General features: G+C 44.9%; 1 protein-coding gene across 1 annotated transcript in view; it reads right to left on the reverse strand.

Annotated features, from left to right (window-relative positions):
• Positions 1–25,196, reverse strand: part of LOC138492142 (trichohyalin-like) — a 782,601-nt gene that overhangs the window by 187,300 nt on the left and 570,105 nt on the right. The window contains exon 22 of the mRNA XM_069619133.1: positions 15,828–15,966. Coding sequence (XP_069475234.1) covers positions 15,828–15,966 — 139 coding nt within the window. The remainder of the gene's footprint in view (positions 1–15,827; positions 15,967–25,196) is intronic.

Consider the following 25,196-nt stretch of genomic DNA (forward strand, 5'->3'; position numbering starts at 1 on the left):
ACTTTGATCAAAACAGCTAGCAATTCTAGGGCGGCAGGCCAGGACGGAATGACCAACCTCACTTTGAAGCAGGATCCCCTATAATGGGCTCACATCCAGCAGAAACATTTTGATGAGATCAAAAGAACTGGTGAAATCCCGTTGTCCTGGCGCTCCTCTACTGTAGTCCCTATATTCAAGAAGGGCGATTGGTCGGTGCCAGCAATCTATAGACAGAATCAATAGATTTGGCCCAGGCATTTGAAACTATTGATCGACAATATCTTTGGAAAAAACTAAAAACATGGGACTGCCCTGACGACTTGAGGGAAGCTCTGACCTCCCTACACACTAACACCACCCTACAGGTCAGACTGGACAAAAAGGGATCTCTATCTAAGCCCATAGACACGTCAAAGGGCAGGGCTGATCACTGGCACCTATAATAATCAATCTTTTCATTTGCGATATGGAAAAAGCTTTGCATGATTTAAGGTGCTTTCCTTCATGAATAGCAGGTGTTCCAATCAGTCGCCTGCTATACGCGGATGATCTCATATTGCTGGATCGAACCAAAGTTGGCCTGCAGAGACAATTGAACTCCCTGGCCTTAAGATCAATGTCCTAAAATCAAGAATACTGATTGTGGGAGGGAAAACTGGCAAAAAGGACCCGTCATGCAGGGCGGCTTGGTACTTGAAAGGTGAACAATTAATAGAAGTCTCATCCCTTCTATATCTGGGATTGATGATCAATAACAGTGCATGTGATGCACAAAGGGAGTTTGCCCTTAGAGGGAAGACTCACAATTTGGCTGCACAGGCCTGCCTTCTAGCAAGGAAATACTGTAAGTTTTCATTAAAGCCTATTGTGGACTTCTATCGACTCAAAGTAGCTCCTATTCTTACTTATGGAGCATAAACCTCATTCTCGCTACCAGCCTCAATTTGGCCTAAACTGGAGGCCATTTTTTGGAAAAGGGTTCTCCTCCTTACACAGATCCTATCCACCTATCCAAGTGATTAGACGTAAATTGGGCCTCATGTCCTTATACGCCATCACGGTCTGGAAATCCTTGGCTTTTTATAGGAAATGTATTCTGGGAGAAACAGAAGGGGGATTTAAAGTTTTGAATCTTGCGCTTTATTCACCTATGGAAGCAACGCTACATGCTTAGAAAGAGATCTGCGTGGCTATACTCCACAACTTGGGTTGCTCAGAAGACACGTTGAAATCTTTCCCAGGAAAGGTGAAAGCCAAGTTATATGACCAAGACTGGATCGAAACCTGTGAAAAGACGACATCAAGGAACCTTTATAGACATTCGATCTTGGACAGCAGTTTAAGAGGAATACTACCAAAATATTTACAAAAATGCTCAAAGATGTCGATGTCTCTGAAGGTTTCTGAGCCAATTTACAACGTTATCCATAGAGGACTGGTGGGCGCTCCTGCTCAGAGGCGAACGCGTCTCTATCACAATTGCCCTGTTGGCATACCTGAAGTATTCAGTCATTTGGAAAACAAGGACTAAACTTGACACAAAAAAATAAGTCTCTTGTATTCTTGCATTCTCGTTAAGTTCTTCATTCTTTTTTTACATTAAAATTTGTCAGTAAATTCTGATATGGGGGCCAGTCCCCTTGATAAGTTATATCAAAATGTTTTCTTTTTTCAACTGTTTTTTTCTCTTTTTTCATTATTTCATTTTCATGTGAAACTAATTTGCCATTTGGATGTATTTAATGTGTATATAATGTAAGGTTGATTTGTTAAACCATGACTAAAGATTTTTAAAATAAATAAAAATAAAATCCATTGACATTACAAGGGGAAGATACAGCCCTAAAATAATAGTGCAGCTAAGATGATGGGTAAGGGACACTAAAATGGGGGGCAGTTTATCCTATTGATGATATACTGTCAAGTTTTCCAATAACTCATCCTCCTTTTATTTCACCCAGCACCTGTTAAGGTGTAGAGGGTTCTGCTGCAGTAAGGGTCCTGCTATCCTCCACAAATTGCACCTCAAATTTCACACTCCAAGGAATAACCCTGCAATGCAGACTGCAAATCCTTCCCTAGTCATATTTCTCATCAACCCCTCTCTTAACCACAGCTTCTTACTCATTTACAGACCTCCTGGCCATAACAGAAACTTCACTGATGTTTAGCGACTCCCTAGCGGCCATCCTGGTCGCCCACCTATCCCTCACGATGCGAGGAGATATCAACATATGGTTTGATTCCTCACATAACCCCATGCCACAACTCCTCCTGGACAACCTGGAAGCCCTCAATATAACTCCACTGAATTCAGATGCAATTTTCTGCTCCTCCAATCTGAACTCCCTACTCGTCCCCCCCATCACTTATCTGGATGGACCATGCAGCTATCTTCTGCTGGCTATCGACTGCACTGCATCCTCCCCACTTGTCTAACACCGAAAAGTCCACCAGCTTTCCGCTGTGGAAAAAGGTCATAGTAACTCCCTACTGGCCCTATGGCTCACCCCCTCCAGACCACTCACCCCCTCCAGATCCTCTTCCTACAGACAAGGCCCTTCCCCTAGATGGCTCACCTCTTCTCTCAAATCCCTCAAAACACCTAAGCACACCCTGGAGCACCAATGGTGGGCCAACCCATCTCCCCAGAATAGTACTGCTTATGCCAGTCAGAAATTCCAAAGGCAAAAAGATCCTTCTACTGGAACAGAATTTCAAATGCCCGTAACACCAGCATGGAACTCCACAAGATCATCTCAGAATTCAAGGCTCCCCTCTACCAACTCCTGAGCACTCTGTGATGCCCTCTCAGATCACTTGTGCAACATTTCTGTAGAAAGAAACCACACCATCAGCACTAAACTACGCAGCGTTCCTGCCCCATTCACCTGCACCCTTGTCCGATCCCACTTCTGCTCCTTCTGCCGGCCCATCTTCCCCTCCCTTCTCTCACCTCTCAACCTGAATTCCTGAAGCTACTTGCTAGCAGCCACTTGTCCGGATCCCCGGGAGATCCATGCCCTCCCACCCTCTTTAAAGATATCGGTTCCTCAACCTGTGCAGGCAGCAACGTGTGATCTATCATTAAATCTTCCCTCACCTCAGGCATATTCCTAGCAGTGTTCAAGACATCAAACCCCTGCTCAAAAATCCCTCCCTTGTCCCCCTCCTTCCGGCCAATTACAGGCCTAGCTCTAAGAACTACTTCATAGCCAAACTTATTGACTGAACTGCCTACTCCCAGCTCTGCCTCTTCACATAATCCAACCTACTTCTCCAACCCGCCCAGTCCAGCTGCAGAATCATCCCTAGTCATCCTGTGGCACCTTGAAACACCAATTGCTGTTTAGGCGCATTATATATACCCAATAAATAAATAAAAATAGTCTACATCTGGGATGACCTCAAAAGAACTGCAGACTCAGAAGGTTGTGCCACACTTATCCTCCTCTATCTCTCAGCGACCTTTGGCACTATCGACTACCACATCTTCATGGACAGATGCCACTTGCTCAGTATCAGGGACACAGCACTAAGGTGGAATTCCTCCTTCCTTGCTATCTGATCACAAATCACACTCGACTCCCCACCCTGTCAACAACGGGGTACCTCAAGGCGCCTCCATATCCCAGATGCTCTTCAACCTCTGAGCGCCATTCCCAGCTATTATTCGCTCACATGACCTAACCTGCTGCAACTACGCAGAAAAAACCCAGATCATCTTCAAGATCCCTAAGACCTCTTCCATCCACCACCCGGACCTCGCTGCATGCCTCACAGAAATCGACCAGTGGATGACTACTAACCGCCTCCTCCTCAACCCAGGAGGAATCGAAATCATAATCTGCAAAAAGATGGCACTCTTCCCCTAACGTACCCACTGGTCGTCCTCCCTGGGCCCTCCTCCTGCTGCATCCAACCCAGTAAAGAACCAAGGATGTACTATGGACACAGTTCTGACACTTTCACACCACAATGACTTTGTGTCTATATCTTGCTATCTACACTCCCACATTCTCAGACGCATCTTGCCTTACCTCTCCTACCCTCACAGAGTCACAGCAATAATGACCAACGTCCTTTCACGCCTAGACTACGCCAACTCCCTTTACCTGAGGGCCCCTGCATATCAACTCAGAAAACGCCAACGGGTCCGAAATAGTGCAGCAAAGCTCCCCATGGCCCCAGAGAGCACATTGCACCCACCCTCCATGTCCTACACTGGCTCCATGTCACGCGACAGTCCACATTCAAAGCCATGGGCATCACCCACTGTGCCCTGGACAAGACAGGCTCAGAATACATTCAACACAAGCTCACCCATTACCAACACAATAGAAACTTGCGATCAGGCACCACACTCCTTGTCATCCCTCCCTTCAAATCGACAAGAATAGGGAGTTCCTCATTCTCCGTCCAAGCTCTCACAATCTGGAAAGCAAACCCCCTTAGCATCCGAGGCCTAGAGGATCACCTTGTTTTCTGGAAGGCCCTCAAGACCTGACTCCCCCTCCCACTCCTGTATCCTAAAAAAGCCATGCCACAACTCATGTTATTTAATCCCCTCTCAGATAGGCTGAGACAGCAATGAACCCCTCGTAGAAGGTAGTGAGCAATGCAGAGTATGAACTCCAGCAGACCGCAGGACAGAACCGCATTCCGTCTACGAAACCAAGAAACCAGCCAGCACACACGGATATGTATCACACTACAGGTCAATGGAAGAGAGCTGCAGGCACGACCACCCACCAGCATGCATCTGCTATCATGCACTATTTGAAGACACTTTGCACAACACAAGTGCCATCAAAATGCAGGTATGTCCCACGACAAAAGTTCAGTCTAGCTGGACACACAATAAGTCTTCTGTGCTCACATACTCTCCCGACAAACTCACGGTGTCCAGTCATTTGGTCGACAGGACAAATGGTCGACGCAATTTGGTCGAAAGACAAATGGTCGATTTTTTTATTTATATATATATTTTTCAGGTTTTCTTTTAGGAAAAAAAAGGTTTTTTTTTAGCAAAAAAGGGGGTTGGGGAGGGACCACCCCCCAAAAAAAAAATAAAAAGTGAAAATACACAAAAAAAAAATAAAATCGACCATTTGTCTTTCGACCAAATTGCGTCGACCATTTGTCCTGTCGACCATTTATTTTCGACCAAATGACCTGTAACCAAACTCACAGCACCCATTCATACACCAGCTTGAAATGCATCGCTAGCAGGGACTTGGCCACCACTACCTACCTTCATATTGGCTCAAATGCACACACACGCATTGCAAACTCCTCAGACGAAGCTTCCATACATTGGACTTGGGTCCCGAGGCCCTTCATCTACAGTGCTTTGAAGCTATACCAATGGGAAAAGGCTCTATACAAATGACAAATTACATTACATTACCTTACCTGTGGGACAACCTGCAAGGTGAACTCCTCTGCTCACAGGATTAAAGGGTGAACTTTGCCATCTAGGATGAGGACTACCTAGACTCAGAGATTCAGCCAGTCTGCATATTTGATACCTTCCTCTCTCGACCTGGGAACACCTGTTAAGATGCATTTTGACTGCATGACCAGCTGGCCCCAATCCTCCCTATCCTTTACTTCACCATACCTCTCCTGTCACAATTTGCTCTGGAATGCACTAGAGCTTTCCTGGTTACAGGGTTGCTGCCATCCCCCTTAACCTCTCACCCCTCAATGTTTTGTTCTATAAACCACGTACACTACTAGTCAGTCAGCATGTCATCAATACATAATGATGCCTAAATCCTTTCTTGGTAGTCTCGTCAATGCATAACTGCATGGACTAGCAGTTTTGGGGCCTCTGTCATTATGTCTTCACTTGCATAATGGCAGTTTTACTGTTAGTTTTATGTGTTTAAATTCTCCCATCCCCACTAGGGGAGGGGCCAATCTGAGAAAATCCTAAGTAGGGCTCCTCTCTGTAAGGCACTCTATTTACAACATAACTCAATTGATAAAGAGCCTGTTCTCTTTCTTCCCTTCCCACACTCTCCCCACAGCCAGCCTCAGCTTCCCAGTCCTGTAACAATCCCTACAGGCCTATGTCGTATGTCAAGCAGTCACAAAACAAAGTCTATTCAAGCAGTAGTTTTAGAGGTACATGAATAAATGTACTTCTGCTAGTGAGCAAATACTGCAACAGATCAATCATTGTATTGTATTTATTACGTTTATATTGCGCTTTACAACAAAGCGCTTTACATTATAACAAGAATACAAAGAATAATAAAATAGAAGCATCATTACAATCATGAGACAATCCAGTGAAACAGTATGTAGAACAATTTACCTAGATCCGTACACAGGTGAAGGGATGGGGGAGGAGCAAGGGAAGATAAGAGGGGGGGTCAAAGCAGGGAATACGGATGACATTTCAAGGGGGATAGGAGGAGACATAGGAAGGAATGGAGAGGGTGGGGGGTGGGTAGGAAGGAAAAATGAGGGAAGTGAAAGAGAAGTGAAGGTAGTGAAGGAGGTCAGGGCAGGGAATGGAGAAGAAGAGATTTCAAGGAGGCACGGAAGGAGGAGTAAGTGGGGATGGAGCGGATAGAAAGAGGAAGAGAGTTCCAGTGTATGGGGGCCAGGAGCTCAAAGGAACGGAAACAGAAGGGGCACATGGGGACGGAGGAACAGTGAGTAGGAAGAGATCAGCAGATTGGAGGGAATGGGAGGGAGTGTAGAATGAGAGGAGAGAAGAAAGATAGGGGGAGCGAGGTCATGGAGGGATTTAAAAACAAGGCAGAGGAATTGAAATTTAAGTTGGGAGTCAAAGGGAAGCCAGCCAAGGTATGAAAACAAGGAGGAAATGGAGTCGTGAGGAGCAAGAAGACAAAGGGTAAGGATAGCAGAATGGTAGAGGGATTTGAGGGGAGCAAGATGAGAGGCAGGGAGTCCAAAGAGGAGAGTCGAGCAGTAGAAAAGACGAGAGAAGATGAGGGAGGAGATTAAGAGTTTAGTGGCATGGAAGGTTAGGGAGGAACGGATCTTACGAATGTTGAAGCGATGTTAGCGACAGGCGCGAGAGGTAAGATAAATATGGTGGGAAAAGGAGAGGGACGGGGAGGGGTCAAAGTGGAGACCAAGATTGTGAGCATGAGCAGAGATGGGGAGATTAGAAGGGGGGGAAGTGGATAAAAGGAGGAGGAGAGTGAGGGGGAAGCGTGTTAGAAGGAAAGAATAGGACTTGTCAGTGTTGAGGGAGAGAAAGTGGGAAGACATCCAGTTTTTGATAGCAGTAAGGCAGGAAGATAGATTGAGGTGGAGGTCAGGAGTGAAAGAAGAGAAGGAGAGGAAAAGCTGGGTATCATCTGCGCAGAAATGGTGAGAAATACTGAATGAAGAGATGATCGGGGCAAGAAGGGAGGTGTAAAGTCAGAAAAGGAAAGGGCCGAGTACAGAGCCTTGTGGAACACCGTAGTCCAATGGGATAGTGGAGGAGGTACGATCATATTGTCAGTACTCCGAGGCATCTCTGCCAGCACTATTTAAAAGGTTATATCCATCAGGTGATTCATGTAATGAAAATGTTTAAGTGAAAATGTGCTGCAAACATAGGATTGTCCTATTGTGAGATTGTTTGGCAAAACCCACTAACATTTTTTCAACCTAACTCGTCAGTCATTACTTATGAAGATTTTCAAAGCAGTGATCCCATACTAAATAATGACCATGGAACCACACACAACACAGACCTAGAGAATGGCACACACATGATTTGTATTGACTGTCTCAGAAGGAATACAGGATCCAAAGACAGATAATAGTTTGTAATAATGTATGAACGATGTGGGGACATTTGTAGTAATGTATGAACATATGCAGGTAGACCTTAGGGCAACATTGCAAATTCTTTATTGGGATTCCACTTACTTCACTTACTTCAGCTCAGAATGCCACCACCAATGTTTTAAATAGTTGAACATACGGCGGATGAAAGCACTAGGCAAACGTGGCACCTGCCTTGGGCACTGGCCACAAGGAGGCGCCAAACAGCGGGTTAGTCCCACTGTTATCATAAAGCACAAAAGAGAAGTAAACCAATCTGAGCTAAAGTGGCAGCATGATTCCCTCTTTTAAACCGCAGTGCTCACTGGTCTAGGAGTCACTAACTTGGCAATGGAATCTGGGCTATTTCCTGCTGACAGGTCGCTCACCCCAAATAGGTGAAGTCATGGTAAAGCCCTTCTGTAACGTCTGGGGGGAGAACATACATGGGCTAGCCACAGCAGACACCTCATGGGTAGGAGCAGGAGGGAGATGGGGTGGAAGTTGGGCTCTCATGCAAGATATAACAAATTACAGCTAGTACACCGGTCTCGTCACAGTTCTTCATTCAGTCCTCCTCTACCATCCTGGGTTCACCTGCTTCCTTTAGGAAATATTAAAACACAGGTGAAGAGAAACGAGGGACACCGCTTTACACCCCCTGGTGGCGTTCAGAAAAGGTTCTGGCTGGAAGGCAGATGGCATTCATTAGTAAGGACTGGGGTGAGACAGATGTTCTAGTTGTAATGATAATGCCACTATGAAGTTACAAATAAAAAGCTACTTCATAAGAACCATATATTTAATACATAGGAATTTGAATATCTGCTCTAGCTAACTCTAGCCAGAAGAATACTAATAACAGAGGATTTCAAAAGGAAAAGATGGCAGACCTAGTTACAAAACAATGGGCCTCATTACGACCCTGGTGGTACGGAGTGAACGGCGCCGTAAAAGGTGCCAGTGCCGTTCACTCCGTACCGCCGCATTACGAGTTCCCCTCGCGTGACACGGTAAGCATGCCTGGGAAAACCAGGCGTGCTTACCGGGTCCCGCGAGGGGAAGAGGGTGCAAACATCGGGCCATCTCGTAATGGCCCGTTGTTTGCTCCCTCTCCCATTCCCATTCATCCCTATGGGGGCTGAAATGGGAATGGGGAAGGACCGTGTCCGGGTCCTTGAAGGGAGGAATTACCGGGCCTTCTGAACTCGGAATGGCCCGGTAAATCCTCATTCCGAGGACCCGGACCCCAACGCGATTTCGGCAGCAGCCATGCCACTAATAGCGGCATGGTTACAGCCGAACTCGTAATGAGGGCCAATGTGTTTAATCAGTGCTTGTGTGATCGTGAAAGGGATCAGTGAGCCGGCAAATTCAACCAATACGGTGTGGACAGAGTGGTCACTACATATGGACATGTGTCAGGAAAAACAACATGCTGCAAGCACACAACCATTTTTATGTAAAACAAAGTGCTCTGAACTGGTGAGAACTGTATACATCACTGTAAATACATAAATTATATAAATTGACTTTTGGAAAAATAAAAATATTAAAATACTGCTCTTAAATTGTTTGGGGTGAGAACCATATAGTTATGTATATCATGCTAGTTCCAGCAGTTCTGGAAACCAAACCTGGCACAGCCAGAACAGGGATACAAGAATAATTGTCAAATTCCGAAACAATCGGAAGTTCATCAACGTCTTGTGTAGGAGGAAATGCATAAAGCGTTTTGTTCGATCAGTCCAGCTATAGGGCGTCTCCCAAAGAATGACGACCTATGCCCTCCCTTGAAGCAAACCGAGGACAAAGGGCCTTGTACTGTGTGGCAAAGAAGTCCACCGCTGGGTGACCCACTTTTGAAATATCATCTTGACGACTGATGTTTTCAGTTCCACTGGTGTGGAGCGGATTTTAGCCTGCTCAGCTTGTCCGCTAAGACGTTATTCTTTCCATCCAGATGGAACACCAAAAGGAAAATGTGGTTCTCCATGGCCCAATACCATACGAGGGAAGGAAACTAGTTCCAAGACATTTATGTGATCTCTCTTTTCTTGGACTGACCAAAGACCATAATATGTCTGATAGTGACAGTGGGCGTCCCACCCGTATTCTGATGAGTCTGTTGTTATCACCATCTATTGATGAGGGACTTAAAAGGGAAATCCGATCAACAGGTTCTCCGGTTTGTTCCACCGTACCAGGGAATCCTGAATGTATCTAGAATTGAAATCTTCATATTCTGAGAACCCAGCAGCTGGTTCCAATTGCAGCATGATGCCACTGAAAATTACTCATTCGAAGCCTTGTTTATGGGACTAGATTGATGCAAGAAGCCATCAGCCCGAAAGGTTTTTGGAACCACCATGCCGGCAGAACTTGATGTGTCCTGAACACCGAGATCAGCTGCTGAATTGCCACCACCTTCTCTGATGGTGGGAAGGCATTTTCTAGAGTAGTATCCAATAATGCTCCAATAAACTGAATCTTTTGAGCTTTGACTTTGCCACGTTTACTGAAAAGCTTAATTCATAAAACGTGTCACATGTCAGTTTCATCTTCTGTAACATTTCTATCCGCAGATAGTGCTACGTCCAGGTACGGATAAATATGCACCATCTTCAACCAAAAGTGAGCAGCAACTGCACCCAGGACCTTGGTGAATATTCTGGGATCTGAATTGAGCATAAGGGGGAGGCAAGTGTACTGCTAATGCAACTTCCCTATGGTGAACCTCAGATACTGGCAGTGGTAGTTGAATATGGGAATATGAAAGTACGCATCTTGAAGGTCTATGGGTGGCATCCAGTCACTGTGCTGAGGCGCAGTAAGAATCTGAGGCACAGTTGCCAAGAGGAAAGTCTCCACTAGCAGAAATTGGTTCAGATACGAAAGATCTACAATTGGATGAATTCCGAAAGATCTACAATTGGATGAATTCCACCTGTCTCAGCAACCCGACCCATTTCTTCTTCTGGAACCAATTCCAATGCTCCCAAAGAGAGATGTTTTTGAATCTCCTTTAAAAGTTCCACAGATTATTTTTGGAACTTCGGAGAAGATGGAGATGTAGCAGGAAGCGGTAGAGAGTAACCATGGCAAATGATATTTAAAACCAATTCCTCCTGAGTGATGCTTTCCCATTGACGTAAAAAATTAGAAAACCTTACTGCTGCCAGGTATGGAAATCTGAGCAGATGGAACATACATCCCTGGATGGAAGTCAAAACAGACTTCTTTTGATCTTGAGAAGTGGAAGTCGCGGGTTTGACCCCTGACTTTGCTTTTGGCCTGCATCTCCTCTTCTTATCAGAGGATAATAAGATTTGGTGGCTGCGGATGAACCATTATTTCATTGAGAAAGCGGCTTAAAGGATTTAAAATTCTGATGATAAAGTTGCTTCACTGAGATAGAACTGATTGATTTTGCTGCACTAATGCTCACCTTGCACTTCTGAATAATCTCATTAGAGTAGAAGCGTCAAACAGTGTTTTACCATCAAAAGGAAGGTCTAAAACCTTGTCTTGTATATCTTGATGTGAGGACGTGGCTGCCAAATAAGCATGTATATGCAGGCAAACTGCACTCGTAATCGCCCTTGCCTTAGTTTCTGTCAAACCTTTAACAACCTTTGCTGTTGAATGGCCGCCACTCTCCCTTCTGAGACCCCCCTAAGTGAATTTATCTTCCGCCTCTTGATGAAGCATTTCTGTAAAGCAATCCAGGCTTTCCCAATTTAAAATATTAAAACCTGCTACAACCGTGGCCGTGTTGACCTGCCCGAGTTGGAGAGAAGCATTGGTATAGGACCTTTTACTCTACGCTTCCCAGGCTTGAGGATTTCTATTCAGCACAGTAGATGGAGAAGGTGCAGGACCTTTGCCCTTAGTAACCAAAGCTGCTGAAACCACAGTAGATTGTGCTAGAAGAGTTCCCATTCGCACAAAAGGTTCCTCCTTAAGTACTTTGTATTTAGCATCCAAAGATTTTGAAATAGGAGGATCAGAATGGGGAGTCATTGGAGTCAATGCCTTTTTTATGACAGACACCTCCATAGGCAGAAGAGACTTGGTCTGTTGAGAAGGCAGTTTCCCAGAAACTCCTGCAATCTATGGTTTGTCCTTAGGCACAATCTCAAGAACTAAGTCTCAGATCCCAGATCTAGCATAGCCTTAGCCACAATATAATGAACAATTTTATTAGGAGAAGCCGATGAAACGTAATCGTCTGACTCTGTATCAGTATCCTTGGAATGCTTCTGTTTTTTGATTGGAGGAGCAGCCTCCTCTACTTCAACTGGAACTGATGTCAGCACTGGAGCCGTCTCCTTAGGGACTGCTCCTTCGGAAGGGTCTGATGGTCTAAGGTTTTCCCTTAATACGTTGTGCTAGAGCCTCCAAAAAGGGTTCAGACTACATAGTTTACAAGACTGTATTATTAATGTCTTTGCGCATATCTAATGGCTGGTGAATCTCTTCTGTCCTCAATGGGGAAGTAGATGAGTCAACCCTGGAAGATTATTGCGCAGGATTGAAAAAGTTCAACATGACAGATCTAGGAACTTGTATGTTGGTCAAAACCAAATTAGGAATAAGTCTAGCAGGAGCCTTAGGGAACTCCTATGTATCAGGAGAGAATTGAGGAATACATTTAGGAGTCTAAGCATTCACTGGCGTGCCAAAAGGCTCCCCAGGAGGCACTGTAAAGTATTTTGAAGAATAAAAGTCTTCAGGCTCAGAGATGAGACTAATACTTTCTTCTTTCACTTCCGGTACAAAAGCAAAAACAGAACGTTTATCCTTAGAGTTCCTTCGTTTATGCTTCTTCAGCGAAGTTGGTACCGAGCCTGTACCTAAATTAGGCTGTTTACGAGACTTATTCTCACCCTTCTTCGATACTGGAGCACCAGAAGAACCAACTGAGGTAGCTGTACAGGGTACCGGTGCAGAAATAGGGGAACCAGTCGGTACTGATTCAACCCTTGGAGTCTTTGGCTCCTCACGGCTAGCTCTATCCGTACAGATAACTACCAGTGCCATCACAGGGGAACCCGTACGTACCGATTCCACCCTGGAGGCTTTTGCTATTTTATGGGTAATCTTGCCTGAATGCTTGTCTGAGGCAAAAGAGCTCTTTCCTGGTACCATAATGATTTTGTCAGGAGCGAACAAATCTTCTGTTACTGGGCAGATGTTTCCAGATCCTGTCCCAACTGGAGGTACTAGCATTTTCCCATCCAGAGGTAAGCGCAGGTGTAAAAGCCTGGGGTTTCCCCCTGAACGGTACCCTGAAGACCCCAGAACTGGGGAGGCAGTCCTCACTTGGATACCGAAGGCTGGTTCCGAAACACATACCCCACCTGGAGGTATTGTGTCTCTCTTACCCATATCGGCCTCCTTCCTGATCCCTTAGCAGTCTTCTGTCATCTTGGGTACTGGTCCCAGCTGTTTGAGAAACCAGAGGGTGTCTCACCCGCTAGTCCCCAGGGATATATATATATATATATAATTTTTTTTTTTTTTCTCTCTCTCTCTCTCCCTCTCCCCCCACCCCAGGGCACGGCCATCGCCCTTTGGATCCAGACCCTGGAGGTGGACCAACGCGGGAGGATCACCTGGGTGAGGGGTCTTCGGGGAGTGGCGGTAAGGCAGCTGATGGTGAGACGTGGTATTCCCCCTTTTTTTTACATCCAACCCCTCCTATTTTTTAGGATCCGATGCCCCAAATTCCCCCACCCCCTTTCTGCACAAACACTAGGAAAAGGGTGACTGAGAGCAACAAGACTAACTCTTATACATTGTACTGGACATGTCCCGCTAATCGGGTCTGGCAAAGTCAGGCACTTGACTTCAAGTGCATACACCTGATTCCAATTTGCTCTCCTCGTACGGATAGAAAGCGGAACCTAGAGACACTCTGATCAAGGTGGAACACGAGTACAAGCAGAACTTCCGGGGGGCGAAGACGAACCACCTGAAGCAGAGCGAGGGACCAAGGAATGAGAGCAGCGGGTCAAAAACCTTGCGAGTTCCCTACAGGAGGTTGTTGCCTCCACAAGGCTGTGGAAGACACGCGGAGAAGGCCAGATCCCAATAACGAAGACTGCATCCTGTTTCAAGGACACCAGCGACCCTCACTGGTGAACGGCAGAGTTGGGGAGCTGAGGCCAAGCCTGTGGTACTAACCTTGACTTGTGAATTGGAAATCAAAAAAGCAAGAAAGTACCGCACACAGCCGGTGAGTTGGCAAGTGACCTGAGACCGGTGTGTGCTAAGAAAGATTGAGGTTTGCAACAATATATCGCGAGTGAAGGCTGCACACGTGTGGATGAGAAGTAAGGAAAGGCAGACCTATGAATTAACTTTAAGACAAAGGCAGCTGTGGAATCAGAAATACTGAGTAACGGAGTGGTCTGGCAAAAAGGAATAGCCCACTCGAAAGTCTCAGTGAAAGGTACATTTTTTGAGGCGATAAAAGGGAAGGAACTGTAAAAGCGAAAGTGAACTAAGTTAACCCCGAGAGAAGGGGAGAGGAAAAGTTTAACATTGAATTCTGAGTCGAAGTGGAACTGCTGTGGTTCGTAAAGGAAGCCTGCACATTCGAAAGACTTCCACATCTGAAAAGCGGTCTGAGCCCCGAAGAGAGAGACCGAAGTGTAAAAAGCTTGGGGAAGGGAGCCCAGGCAAGTGTTGTTGAATTGTGAAAGGTCTGAGCCCGGCAGGGGGACCAACATTGAACTGTGCAAGGTCTGAGCCCGGCAGATGGGGGCCAACGTTGAACTTTTTGTTTGTTTATTGAAGAGGTCTGAGCTCGACAGAAGGGGACCGGTGTGAACTTTTTGTTTTGTTATTTGGGGAAGAATGGAACAAGAGCCTTTAACGTGGAAGGCCATGCTGGCCTCGATCCACGTTCCGGACTGTTTCAATGTTAATGCCCGAGCCAGAGTGTGTTATCCTGCCTACAGAGACTGCCTTATTCCATGCTGTCTATATGTGGGAAGGAGAGCTGATTAAGCCACATGTATTCTTTGTCGAACACTGATTTTCTTTTTGTATACATACCTTCTTTTTACACTTTTTTGTACAGGAGATAGGGCAGGCATTGGGTTTTATTAGAATAGGCCATTTTGATTTGACAGACAGGACTAAGAGTGTTTTCTTTATTATTTGATGGTCGAGATGACTCCCATCCTAGTTAAAGGGCAAAGTAGGAGTTTTTCTAAACCCCATGAATGTAATAAGGGTTTTAGAAATTGTATCTTTTGTGTCAGTGTCGTACTTGTGATACCATGCCTCCCCTACAGCTGTGACTACGCAGAGACCTCGGCTGAATTCCACAACAGAAGACACATGTACTCACTGGGGGGTGGATCCTCAGGCGTCGGACGTAGGCATGATGTGGATTGGTCGCTGAAAATTGCTTTCTACAATGGATGCATTGCTTGAATCTTGCAGTAAACAGCATACCGCGACTGAATAAAAAATGAAAAATACACCAGTCCGAATGAAACAGGCGAGCGAACAGCCAAAAAGTACACCCCGAAAAAAGGGATGTCACAGAGCGCAGCAATTCCAACCCGACCAGTATGCGGAACTGGATGTGGGCATTTTGTGATGTTGGGGGTGAGGGGTGGGGCTGGCACATGGAGGGACATGCGCGTGTGGGGTTGTCTCATCAACTTAAAGTTCTTAAAGGGGCAGCTATCTTTTTTTAAGTCCGCTTTTTTCCGGCCCACCTACAGATGCAGGTGTACACAACCAGTTGGGAAGGAGGGAGAGCAGGACGTAAGAGAAAAATTTACTTTTAGAAAAATACCATTTTTAAAATACTGCTCTTAAATTGTTTGGGGTAGGAACCATATTTTCAAATGTTATGACTAAGAAGACAATCCTAAATTGGAGACGAGCCATTAAGCACTAACAGAATGAGTACAAAGTATCATCTACCTCTCAAATCACAAAACCAGATAAGAAACAGGACACCATTTTCAAACATTGGTGCATTGCCAAACGCCGAGAATACTGGAAGCCATTTTTATTACCTTCTCCCTCTGTATGTGGAGGACAGTACGTTTTTGAGCCTCCACCTCTTGACGTAGTTCTTGGATGTACTGGTTTGTCTCCTCACTCAATCCATTTAACATTTGAAGTGCATGGCTCGATGAAATGCGAGACGGACTTCTGAAATGGATGAAAGGAAATGTCAGGGGTTGGTGCAGTTAATGTTCTAATGCATAGGTTATAGTGACATTTTAAATGAATGAAATAAAGTGGTGTGTTTCAAAGCTGGGTGCCAAGATGCGCGTTTGGATGAATGGTTTCTCGAGGGTGAGAGGACAGAAGTAGATCTTAACCTCATCCTTCTCCAAAAAACATGAAAAAGACGAAGGGAGTAATGTTATGACAAAGAGGTGCAAAATTAGAGACAAACAAGTTACTTACCCTTCTGTAATATTGGTTCAGATGGATATGGGAGTCTTCCCACAGTTTTGTCATCTTCAAAATGTCATCCAGACGAAGTCTGACCTATACAATGTTGGCACAGCCATAACGTGGCATAATGTGTTTCTGCACCAACTCGGTCACAGTATTTGTAGCACCTCTTGCACCAGAATAGAAGTCTTTGAGATAATATTATTATGATTTAATGTGTATATAGCGGAACATGCCCGAAGGCCTCAGTGCCTAGAAAGACAAAGCCTGGCCAAGTAGAAGAGAGATCAAGCTTGGGGGAAAAGCAGACAGAAAGAAAACTAATTGTTGGAATTAAAGAGATGTATTTTTAGTGCCCTCTTGAAACTAGAAACGCTAGGTAGGATCCCAATTTGGGGAGGAAGGGAATTCCATAGAAATGAGGCATACACTTGAAAACAAGTGCCACCAACATTTTTCACGTTATATCTGGGTACACAGAGTTTATTGGCCCTACTGGAGCCAAGGGTGCGCCCCATAGTTGCCTTAAATAGCCGGTTTGTGAGGTACTGAGGAGCCCCGTTAGCCATGCATTATACATGAGAGTACATTTTTTATGAGAGATGCGTTGGCAAACTGGAAGTAAATGCAGCGCTCTCCTTGAGTTTGAGACACGATCCTGTGGACCAAGATTACAAACAGCTCTCACTGCCCTATTCTGTGTTGTTTGGAGGCTTTTCAGATTGTGTTTAGACATGCCTGCAAGAAGACTTTTACAGAAATTGAGCCGAGAGTTAACAAGCGCTGCAGACAAACAAGAGAGGTCAGTACAGAAAAAGTATGGTTTAATTTGTCTGAGCCGCTTATTAACATATGCACAGGGCGTGTTAACATGGCTAACATGTTGCTTCATTGGCAGTCCAGAATCTAAAAAGACACCTAGTGTTTTAACAGAGGGACTTACTGGAATGATGCAGCCAGATATAGTGAAGTGGATATACCTAGGATTTAACTTTTTTGTTCTCGGGCTAGAGCCAACAAACATCACCTCAGTTTTTACCTTGTTCAATGCCAAGGAGTTAACTGACATCCAATCTTTAATCACATTGTTTGTGTCATTAATGAGAACGGAATACATGTCAAAATCACAAAGAGCTCAAAGACTAGCTGGGGATCATCAGCATAGTTGGTATATTTGATGCCGAAACCGTCCAGCTGGTCGAAAAGGGGGCGCATGTACACATTAAACAGTAGAGGCCAAAGGCAGGATAGCAGCTCTGAATGGGCTTCAATGCCTGTCATTGCTACTCTTGCTGATCTGGGACCAATAAATGAATCAAGCCAGGCAATGGTTGACTCATAACAATTGATAGGTTTACGCAGTTTTATACATATAAAGTTATCACGCTAGCACATAGACTATTTAAGGTTATGACGATTTGTCTATGGAGTGTCAAAAAATAACTTTTCTTAAGAACTCTTGTAACCTTCCATGAAAACAATCTGAAAAATATCCACTAACATTTCAAGGCAGCCACCCCAGCATGGCACATTTCAAAAATGTTCATAGATGGTTCGTTTTTAAAAGCTTTTAACATTGGTTTTTCTCATAGGGGAAATAAATTGTCACACATCTCAAAATTGTCTGCTTCGATTTTCAAGATTTTTCACATGCAACTATATATTATCATGAATGAGTGCACTGAAAATCGTTCCAGGCAATTTTGAGATGAACAAATGACTTACAAATGACTTACTTCTTGGTAATGTTCTTTCTGATCGATGTGCCTCACACAGATTCCTCATCTGTGTTAATTCTATTCCAGAGCAGCTGTTCTCAGGAAACATTTCTGCCCCCAAGGGGTGCAGCACAGTTCTGCGTAACACCCCTAAGTGCACCACACATGATGTCTGGGACAGTATAAATTTAAGCGCTGTGCCCCGTGACTTTAGTTCAACCCTTTTTCCCTAGTGCTCTGATGCTGAGGGTCCATGGAGCTAAAGGTGTACTAGCTATCTTCCAAGTGGGGAGGTCTGGAGGATGATGACGAATCTGTGGGAGGAACAACCATCAGAAAGAACATTACTGAGAGGTAAGTATTTGTTCTTCTAATGGATACCCCCGACCCCCCAAGAAATCCTCATCTATGTCAGACTCCCCTAGCAGTATCTGGAGGATGGAGGAGTGTAAGCGGATACCACTAAAACCAGAGAACTCTGGAGGACCACCCTGCCGGAGTGGGCATCTTGCACCGAAAAGGAATCCAAGCAGTAATGTTTGGCAAAAGTATGCAGAAAATCCCACATAGCTGCTTGGCAAATATCCAAGACAGGGTCCCCACTCTGTAGTACAGAGGTATCAGTCAGACCTCTGGTAGAATGAGCCCTGACACTTTCAGGTACAACTTTTCAAGCCAGATCATAGCATTCCGAGATGCAGAGAATGATCCACCTTGACAGGGTATGTTTGGTAACAGCCCTGCCAGCACGGGCACCAGCATAAACAAAAGGCTGGTCATCTTTTCAGACATTGCCGATCTGAGAGACGTAGTAACTGAGAGCCAGCACAGTGCCCAGCAAATGGAATACCTCCTCTACCTTAGAAGGGTGGGGCAGAGGAAAGAAAACACTGAATGATGGTTTTCTTGACATATATGAAAATCTGAGACCACCTTCAGAAGGAAAGAAGGTCTAACTCTCAATGCCACCTTTTCTTTGGAAAAACAAAATAGGGAGGTTTAAAAGATAATGCCTGGGGCTCATTCACCCACTTTGCGGAAGTGACGCTAACCAGGAAAATCACCTTACGGGTGAACAATCTAAGAGAACATGAATGCAGGGGTCAAATGGAGCGCCCAAAAGAAATGTAAACACTAAATTCAAATCCCACTCCAGAACCACAAGCTGGCATGGTGCAAACTGATTGCACAATCCACACATAAACTGCATAAGAGTGGGAACTGTGAAGAAACAGCCTTGCTCAGTGGTGCTTTTAAACCCCTTCAGGCAAAAGACAGAGTAAATGCAGCCACAATGCTAGGACGTTAGGAGTATGCCTTATGATAGGTTGTAGAGAGGTCAACTGACCACCTACCACTTGAGAGCCAGAAGACCATAAAGGAGGTAATGGCTGATGCATTTTAAGCCCCCAAACATATTATACAGGCAGGTTTAGACAAAGTAGATTATGTGGCTGGAGGAATGGTGACATCTGCTGGGCTTAGGAGCCAGTGATGGTTGCAGTTGTTGTCAGGCTTTTTGCTCACATAAAGGCAAACAGCATATATATGCCTTTGTCAGGGTGATACACCCTTTGGGGAGAAAGTTTATCACACAGTAGGGATATTAATTGAGTCCAGGCAGACGGCTCAGTCTTTGGGTTCATCTGCCAACCCAAAACATTTCTTCATGACTCAGCAATAAAGGAACATGTAGGTTAAGGTGTGTTTGGTGAGGGGTCAGTGTTCTCTGTTCTCCTGCTTTACCGAGGGTGACTGGCTGCTCCGTCAAGGCATGCATCTCCCTGATAAGTCCCTTTCTTATTAATACATTCCTCTCACATATTCCTCTACTTTGAAATATCATTCAGGCTCCGACGGGTATGGAAATATTTATCAAAGACATTAGGTGGCACCACACATCTCCACACATACAGTCATCGAGGGGAGGTGTGTGTGAGTGTGAGTGTGAGTGTGAGTGTGAGTGTGAGTGTGAGTGTGTGTGTGTGTGTGTGTGTGTGTGTGTGTGTGTGTGTCAGCTGTCCCCGAAAGATTTTTCACCCAGACTCTGGCACAGACCAATGCTGTTGCGTGCCGAGAGGTTGGACGTGACGTTGGGGCCCATATATATGGAGCCAATTGTACCCCATGACCCATGTTCCTTTTCACTGCACACTCAGTATGCTGCTTGGAACACCACTAGCTTTTGTTACACACTTTCATTGTGTCATGCTTCATGCCCTGCTCAGATTGTGGGATTCAAATGCTGGTGTCAGGTCCACACAAGATATAACCTGATTGCCTTGGGGAGGATCACAAGTCAGGAATGCAGATCCTGCCAAGCCATTCATTCTAAGGCTTTCTAGGGGTTGCTGCAAAACTTGTTACCTACCTCCACAAAGGAGATATGAGGATGCTGTTATTGTCACCAGCATCTGATCATTCTATGAAGCGAGTGCAATCTTTTGGATATGTTTAGGAGTAAGAGGCCCCTGTGGCGAGTAAGGACAAGGAGAAGAAATGACACAGGAAGAGGTTCCCCTCTCCCAATGGTTCCAGACACCACACTCTTCCTCCCGACAGAAACTGAGTTGTCACTATAGGTCCCACCGTGCTTGTTCAAGCCAGAAACTCACCACGTCACCACACATCTTCTGGCTCGTTCAGGCACTCCTCTAGAGACTGCTCTACTCCCATGTCACCCAGCTCCGCCTTTGGCCGTGGAAGCCTAGGAACAGTCTATGGCACCCAGCGACCATGGCACCTACGTGGAATACACTGCATCTTCACGGAGTGTGTTCATTTTGAAGATCTGTCAGATCGTTGATGAAAAGGGGGCCTCCACCCTTTATGGGTCTGACCCCCTGTATTCCAATAAAGGGCATGATTTCTGGAGGAGTATTTCAACTAGGACGCCAAACTGGCTGACCTAAAACTCAACCCAATCCAGCCTGAATGATATAATCTGATGTCTCCAGCCCATCAGCAATAACTTGACAAAAGTGTCTGCCCTTATGCTGTGGCATATGGTCCACTGCTTCTTCTGCCAGTTGCTGTAATCAAGACAAATACCTCGAAAGGTCGATTGAGGTATTCACTGATTTTGCAAATAAGGAGCTAGAGGAAAACAATTTTTTGATAACTAATCAATTGTTTTGGATTCCCTGTGAGATGTTCATTATCAGCCTCATTTCGAGATTGGAGGTGCGTTACAAATCTAGCAATAATGCCCTTAGTGACAATTTTCTGGGTGGTAATGGAATTACTTCTGATTTTTACCACACCACCAAACTATGAGTTTGGCATTAAAGTGGAGGAGGTACCCCCAGCCAAGTGCTGGATTGAAATGCTCGAATTCAAGGCCAAAAACTATATGAGTTACCGCAGGAGGAATTAGCCCCTTGGTTTTGATTAACTACCCTAGTTAGTGAACACAGTAATCAACACTCAGATTTCTTGGACTTCAGGAGAAAAGGAGCTGGTGAAGTTGTACAGTGAGACACTCAATACATCAAATTAGACAGAATGTACAAAAATACTATATTTATTAGGACTTAACACACTCTAGAAAAGCAAAACCACAGGTAAATATAAAACACACACACACACACACACTTCACTGAGATCAGAGAGATCACCCACACTTTACCCTGAAAACAGTAGAAGCAGTTTAGCAGTAAAACAACAGACTGAAGGCATTTAACCATAGAAACCATAACATAACAGGTGTATTTGTAAAGCACACGTTCACCCCACAGGGGCTTGTTGGCACTATTGACAGATAACATATGTTTATTGTTACCCAACTTAATGGTACTCATAAAATGGTAAACCATAGAAAAGCAATTGAAACCAGTTACCCTCTAACATTTTAGAAGTCCTTCCCTGCTAAGGTAAGTGGGCCTAAAGCCTCAAAGAGTCAAAGGTCCAAGGTAAGTATCTGTTAAGGTGAGCTAGAAGTCTGTAGATGTGAAGAACAAGTATTGGCAAAGCCAACATGTAAGCATAATGTTCCAGTAAGAGGAAAACAAAGGTAAATTCAGTTGATTAGGGGTACCCGCTCAATCCCACCACTCTAGGGAAAGCCCAGAGGGTGACCCTTGGCCACAACTCCACTCATCACAACCAGGCAAGAGTTGGGGTGATGACTTTACGCCTGTAAAACCATATTGCCATAAGTTAGGAATCTACCGGCGTGCTAGCAGCACCACTGTACGCACCCATTCATAGACGTTCATAGCATAACTACCATGTTTAAACCCACAAACGGCCATGGCATTCATTTACCCGTTTTACTGCTGCAGTTTTGGACCAAACTACTTTCATGTGCATTCCAGGTTTGGGGTTAAAACAGCTGATGTATTATGGTATATGTATGCTGTCCAAGAGGCAAAGGGCTGGGAGAGGCATACTAAATACATTCACTTGCAACAAGCCGCTACGAGTTGGGGACCCTGATTGCATTCACCTGTTACAAGCTCCTGGGGAAGAGGCTACCAAGAGAGGGAGAGGCCTTAATTACAATCCACTACTTCAATCGACTGAAGCCTGGACTGGGCTTAGTTGGACACAGCTGCCTCAAGCTGCAGTCGACTCCACCCTGTTGAGCTGTGGGCTGGGAGAACTTCATAAGCTCACTGAGGATTAGCAAGTGTTCTATCGGTTCTATTTGATTTTAATGAATATAATTACAGAGAATGAATTTACAGCTAAACATTAATAACAAAAAAATATCTAATTCTTTTGATTTATTTTGTTTGTAATCCGCCCCCAAACCTCCCATTTCCCCATGCTTTTAAATGCACTGCAACCCCACCCATTTTAACCCCTTACCCCACAACCCCAAAACATATATATTTTTAAAAAATTTATATATTTTCATTGTAAAATGTTTTCGCTGTAAATTCATTCTCTGATTTTTATTTGTTATGATTACTGGATACCATTCTATCAACTGCCTTTACCTGGAGTTCCAGCTTTATGCAGTTTTTTACCCTTTCCCTGCTAACTTGCGTTTGGCTACTGAAATCTGCCTGCTGTATCTGCTTTTCACCTTCTGCCCTGTTTGCTGTTAAAGCTAATCCTTTTTCTGAAAGAAATGTTGGGCCTTTCTTTGTTCAAAACCTTGTTTTGCTGTGAGGTGAGCATCCTCCTCCCTGCCCCCGGCTCACAGACTTACCTTGTTTCTGATAAAGCTTCCCCCATGTCACTTTGCAATTTAAGTCTCATGCTTTATTTACTAGAGTTCTGTCCATAGTTTAATTACCTGCTCTTTACTGTACTTCGTTTTCTGACATGGGTATTCGCTGAGTTTGCAGCAACTTCTTGTCTGTGACTAAAGCACTGAATTTCCTGAACCACGTATTCACTGAGTTGGCAGTGACCAACTGCCTTTCCTATGAAAAATGCTTTATGTTTCATGATATTCCTAGAACGCTAGGTTTTCAAGTTTATGCGTGGCAACTTTCCTTGCCTAAGTCCATGATGCCTGTTCTGATTCTTGGTCCATGATTTCCTCTCTGCCAGAATTCACGTGTGCCCTCTAAGTAGGGCTTGTATAGCTTCGGTCTACAACCTCCATCTACAATTTCTGTTCTTTGCATCATTTATCTGCCTATCCTGTACTTGGTTATTTCTATCCACTCTGTTTTTCTGTCTTGATTGCAAATTGATCTGCTGTTGTGTCTCAGCTCTGTATCCGCATACAGTGTGACTCCCGAGTTGGCCTCAGTTAAGATAAGGGAAAGACTACTGTTGCCTTAGTCCAGTTCATTGGAGTCTCACCTGTCTCAATATATGGTCTCCAGCTTTATCCTTACACTGAGAACTATCAAATCAGCACATTATACCCATGACGTTGCTGCATGATTGTTGTTAAGAGTAATCTGCTGGTACCAAACCAAAGGGCTTTGTCCTAATCTCCATGGAGACCCTTTATCATAATGATGATAATGATGTGTTATTTATATAGCGCCTTAATCCAAAGCGCTTTACAGAGCACATATTTACATACAATATCACCCAACCGAAATTGGTACTCATTTATCGACCTCGGAAGGATGAAAGGCTGAGTTGGACTTGCCGGGATTCGAACCTGCGACCGGCAGATCACGCTCAGATCGCAGTAGCAAGCGCTCAACCCGCTGAGCTATCTTACCGGCATATTCAAGTACACGCTTTATTCTGATCAATCCATGTTACCCAGTATTTATGCCTGCCTTCTTCTTCTCTTTGTGTCCCTTTGCTTTCAGCCAACTCATGTCCCTAGAGTTCCTGTGACTGCCTGGTTCCAAAGATCAGCCCGGTATGTACCCTGGTCTGTTATATGCTAAGTGTTACCTCGCGAGTTGTCCTTAAACTATTCTGACATATATCTCCTTTCCTGTGCACTCCTGACAGTGCGGAAATCGGTATCCAACTCCCGCCTCTTTACTCGTATTCACAGAGAAACCAACCCTATGGTTCTCATATTCACTGAGCCCACTTACTTCAATCACTGGTCTTGTTAAAGGGGGGTGCAGGGGCCTCAGGTGCAGTGGTATTGTTCTGGTTCGGGGTTAGGTCGAGTTACGCAGCGGTTCTGTACTCAGATGGGATAGTTTCAGATACATAGAAAATGGACTACCCATGCACCACAGAACCACCACCACCACTACAGGTCCCAAAATGATGGGAGATCCCAGGACACTATTGAGATGGGCAACAGCGAAAGACACCCCGATTAGGGGACAGCAAGCAACACAATGACTGAGCTCCAGAAATATCCCTCTTTGTGTAGAAGAGCAGCAGCTGCAGGAGGAGGATGGGTGTTGGGGCACTAGTTGGTGACCTGGAAGTTCCAAGCCAAAACTCTGAAAGGAAATGGATGCACCGAAGAAGCCATAGATAAAGTTGGTCAGTCCACATTATGGCTCTGGAATGCTTATGAAAGCTTCTGAGGGCAAGAACTCTGTCCAGGGGTCTGTAATGGTTGGTCCCACTAGACGAACAGAGATCGATGCAGAGCGACAAGGCTTCACCGGAACTTGCCTGGAGGCAATTGTGGATGTCTTCAATGGTCATCCTTGGGTCTTCAGTAGGCTGCAACTGTTCGTAAAGGTCTTGGCTCCAAACAAGGATCTGAATAATGGCTGGAGGGTTCCTCCTTTTATCCCACATTTTACCCGAGGTTGCCCACATCCCACAAATGGCAAAGATCTGCACCATTCAAACTGACAAGGGCTATTCAATTATGGACAGTCTCTTGCCCGACATCTGCTGAGCAACAGACATTTGCCTGGC

The sequence above is a fragment of the Ambystoma mexicanum genome, chromosome 10 (assembly GCF_040938575.1).
Source record: "Ambystoma mexicanum isolate Mex_15411 chromosome 10, UKY_AmexF1_1, whole genome shotgun sequence".
Classification (NCBI taxonomy): domain Eukaryota; kingdom Metazoa; phylum Chordata; class Amphibia; order Caudata; family Ambystomatidae; genus Ambystoma; species Ambystoma mexicanum.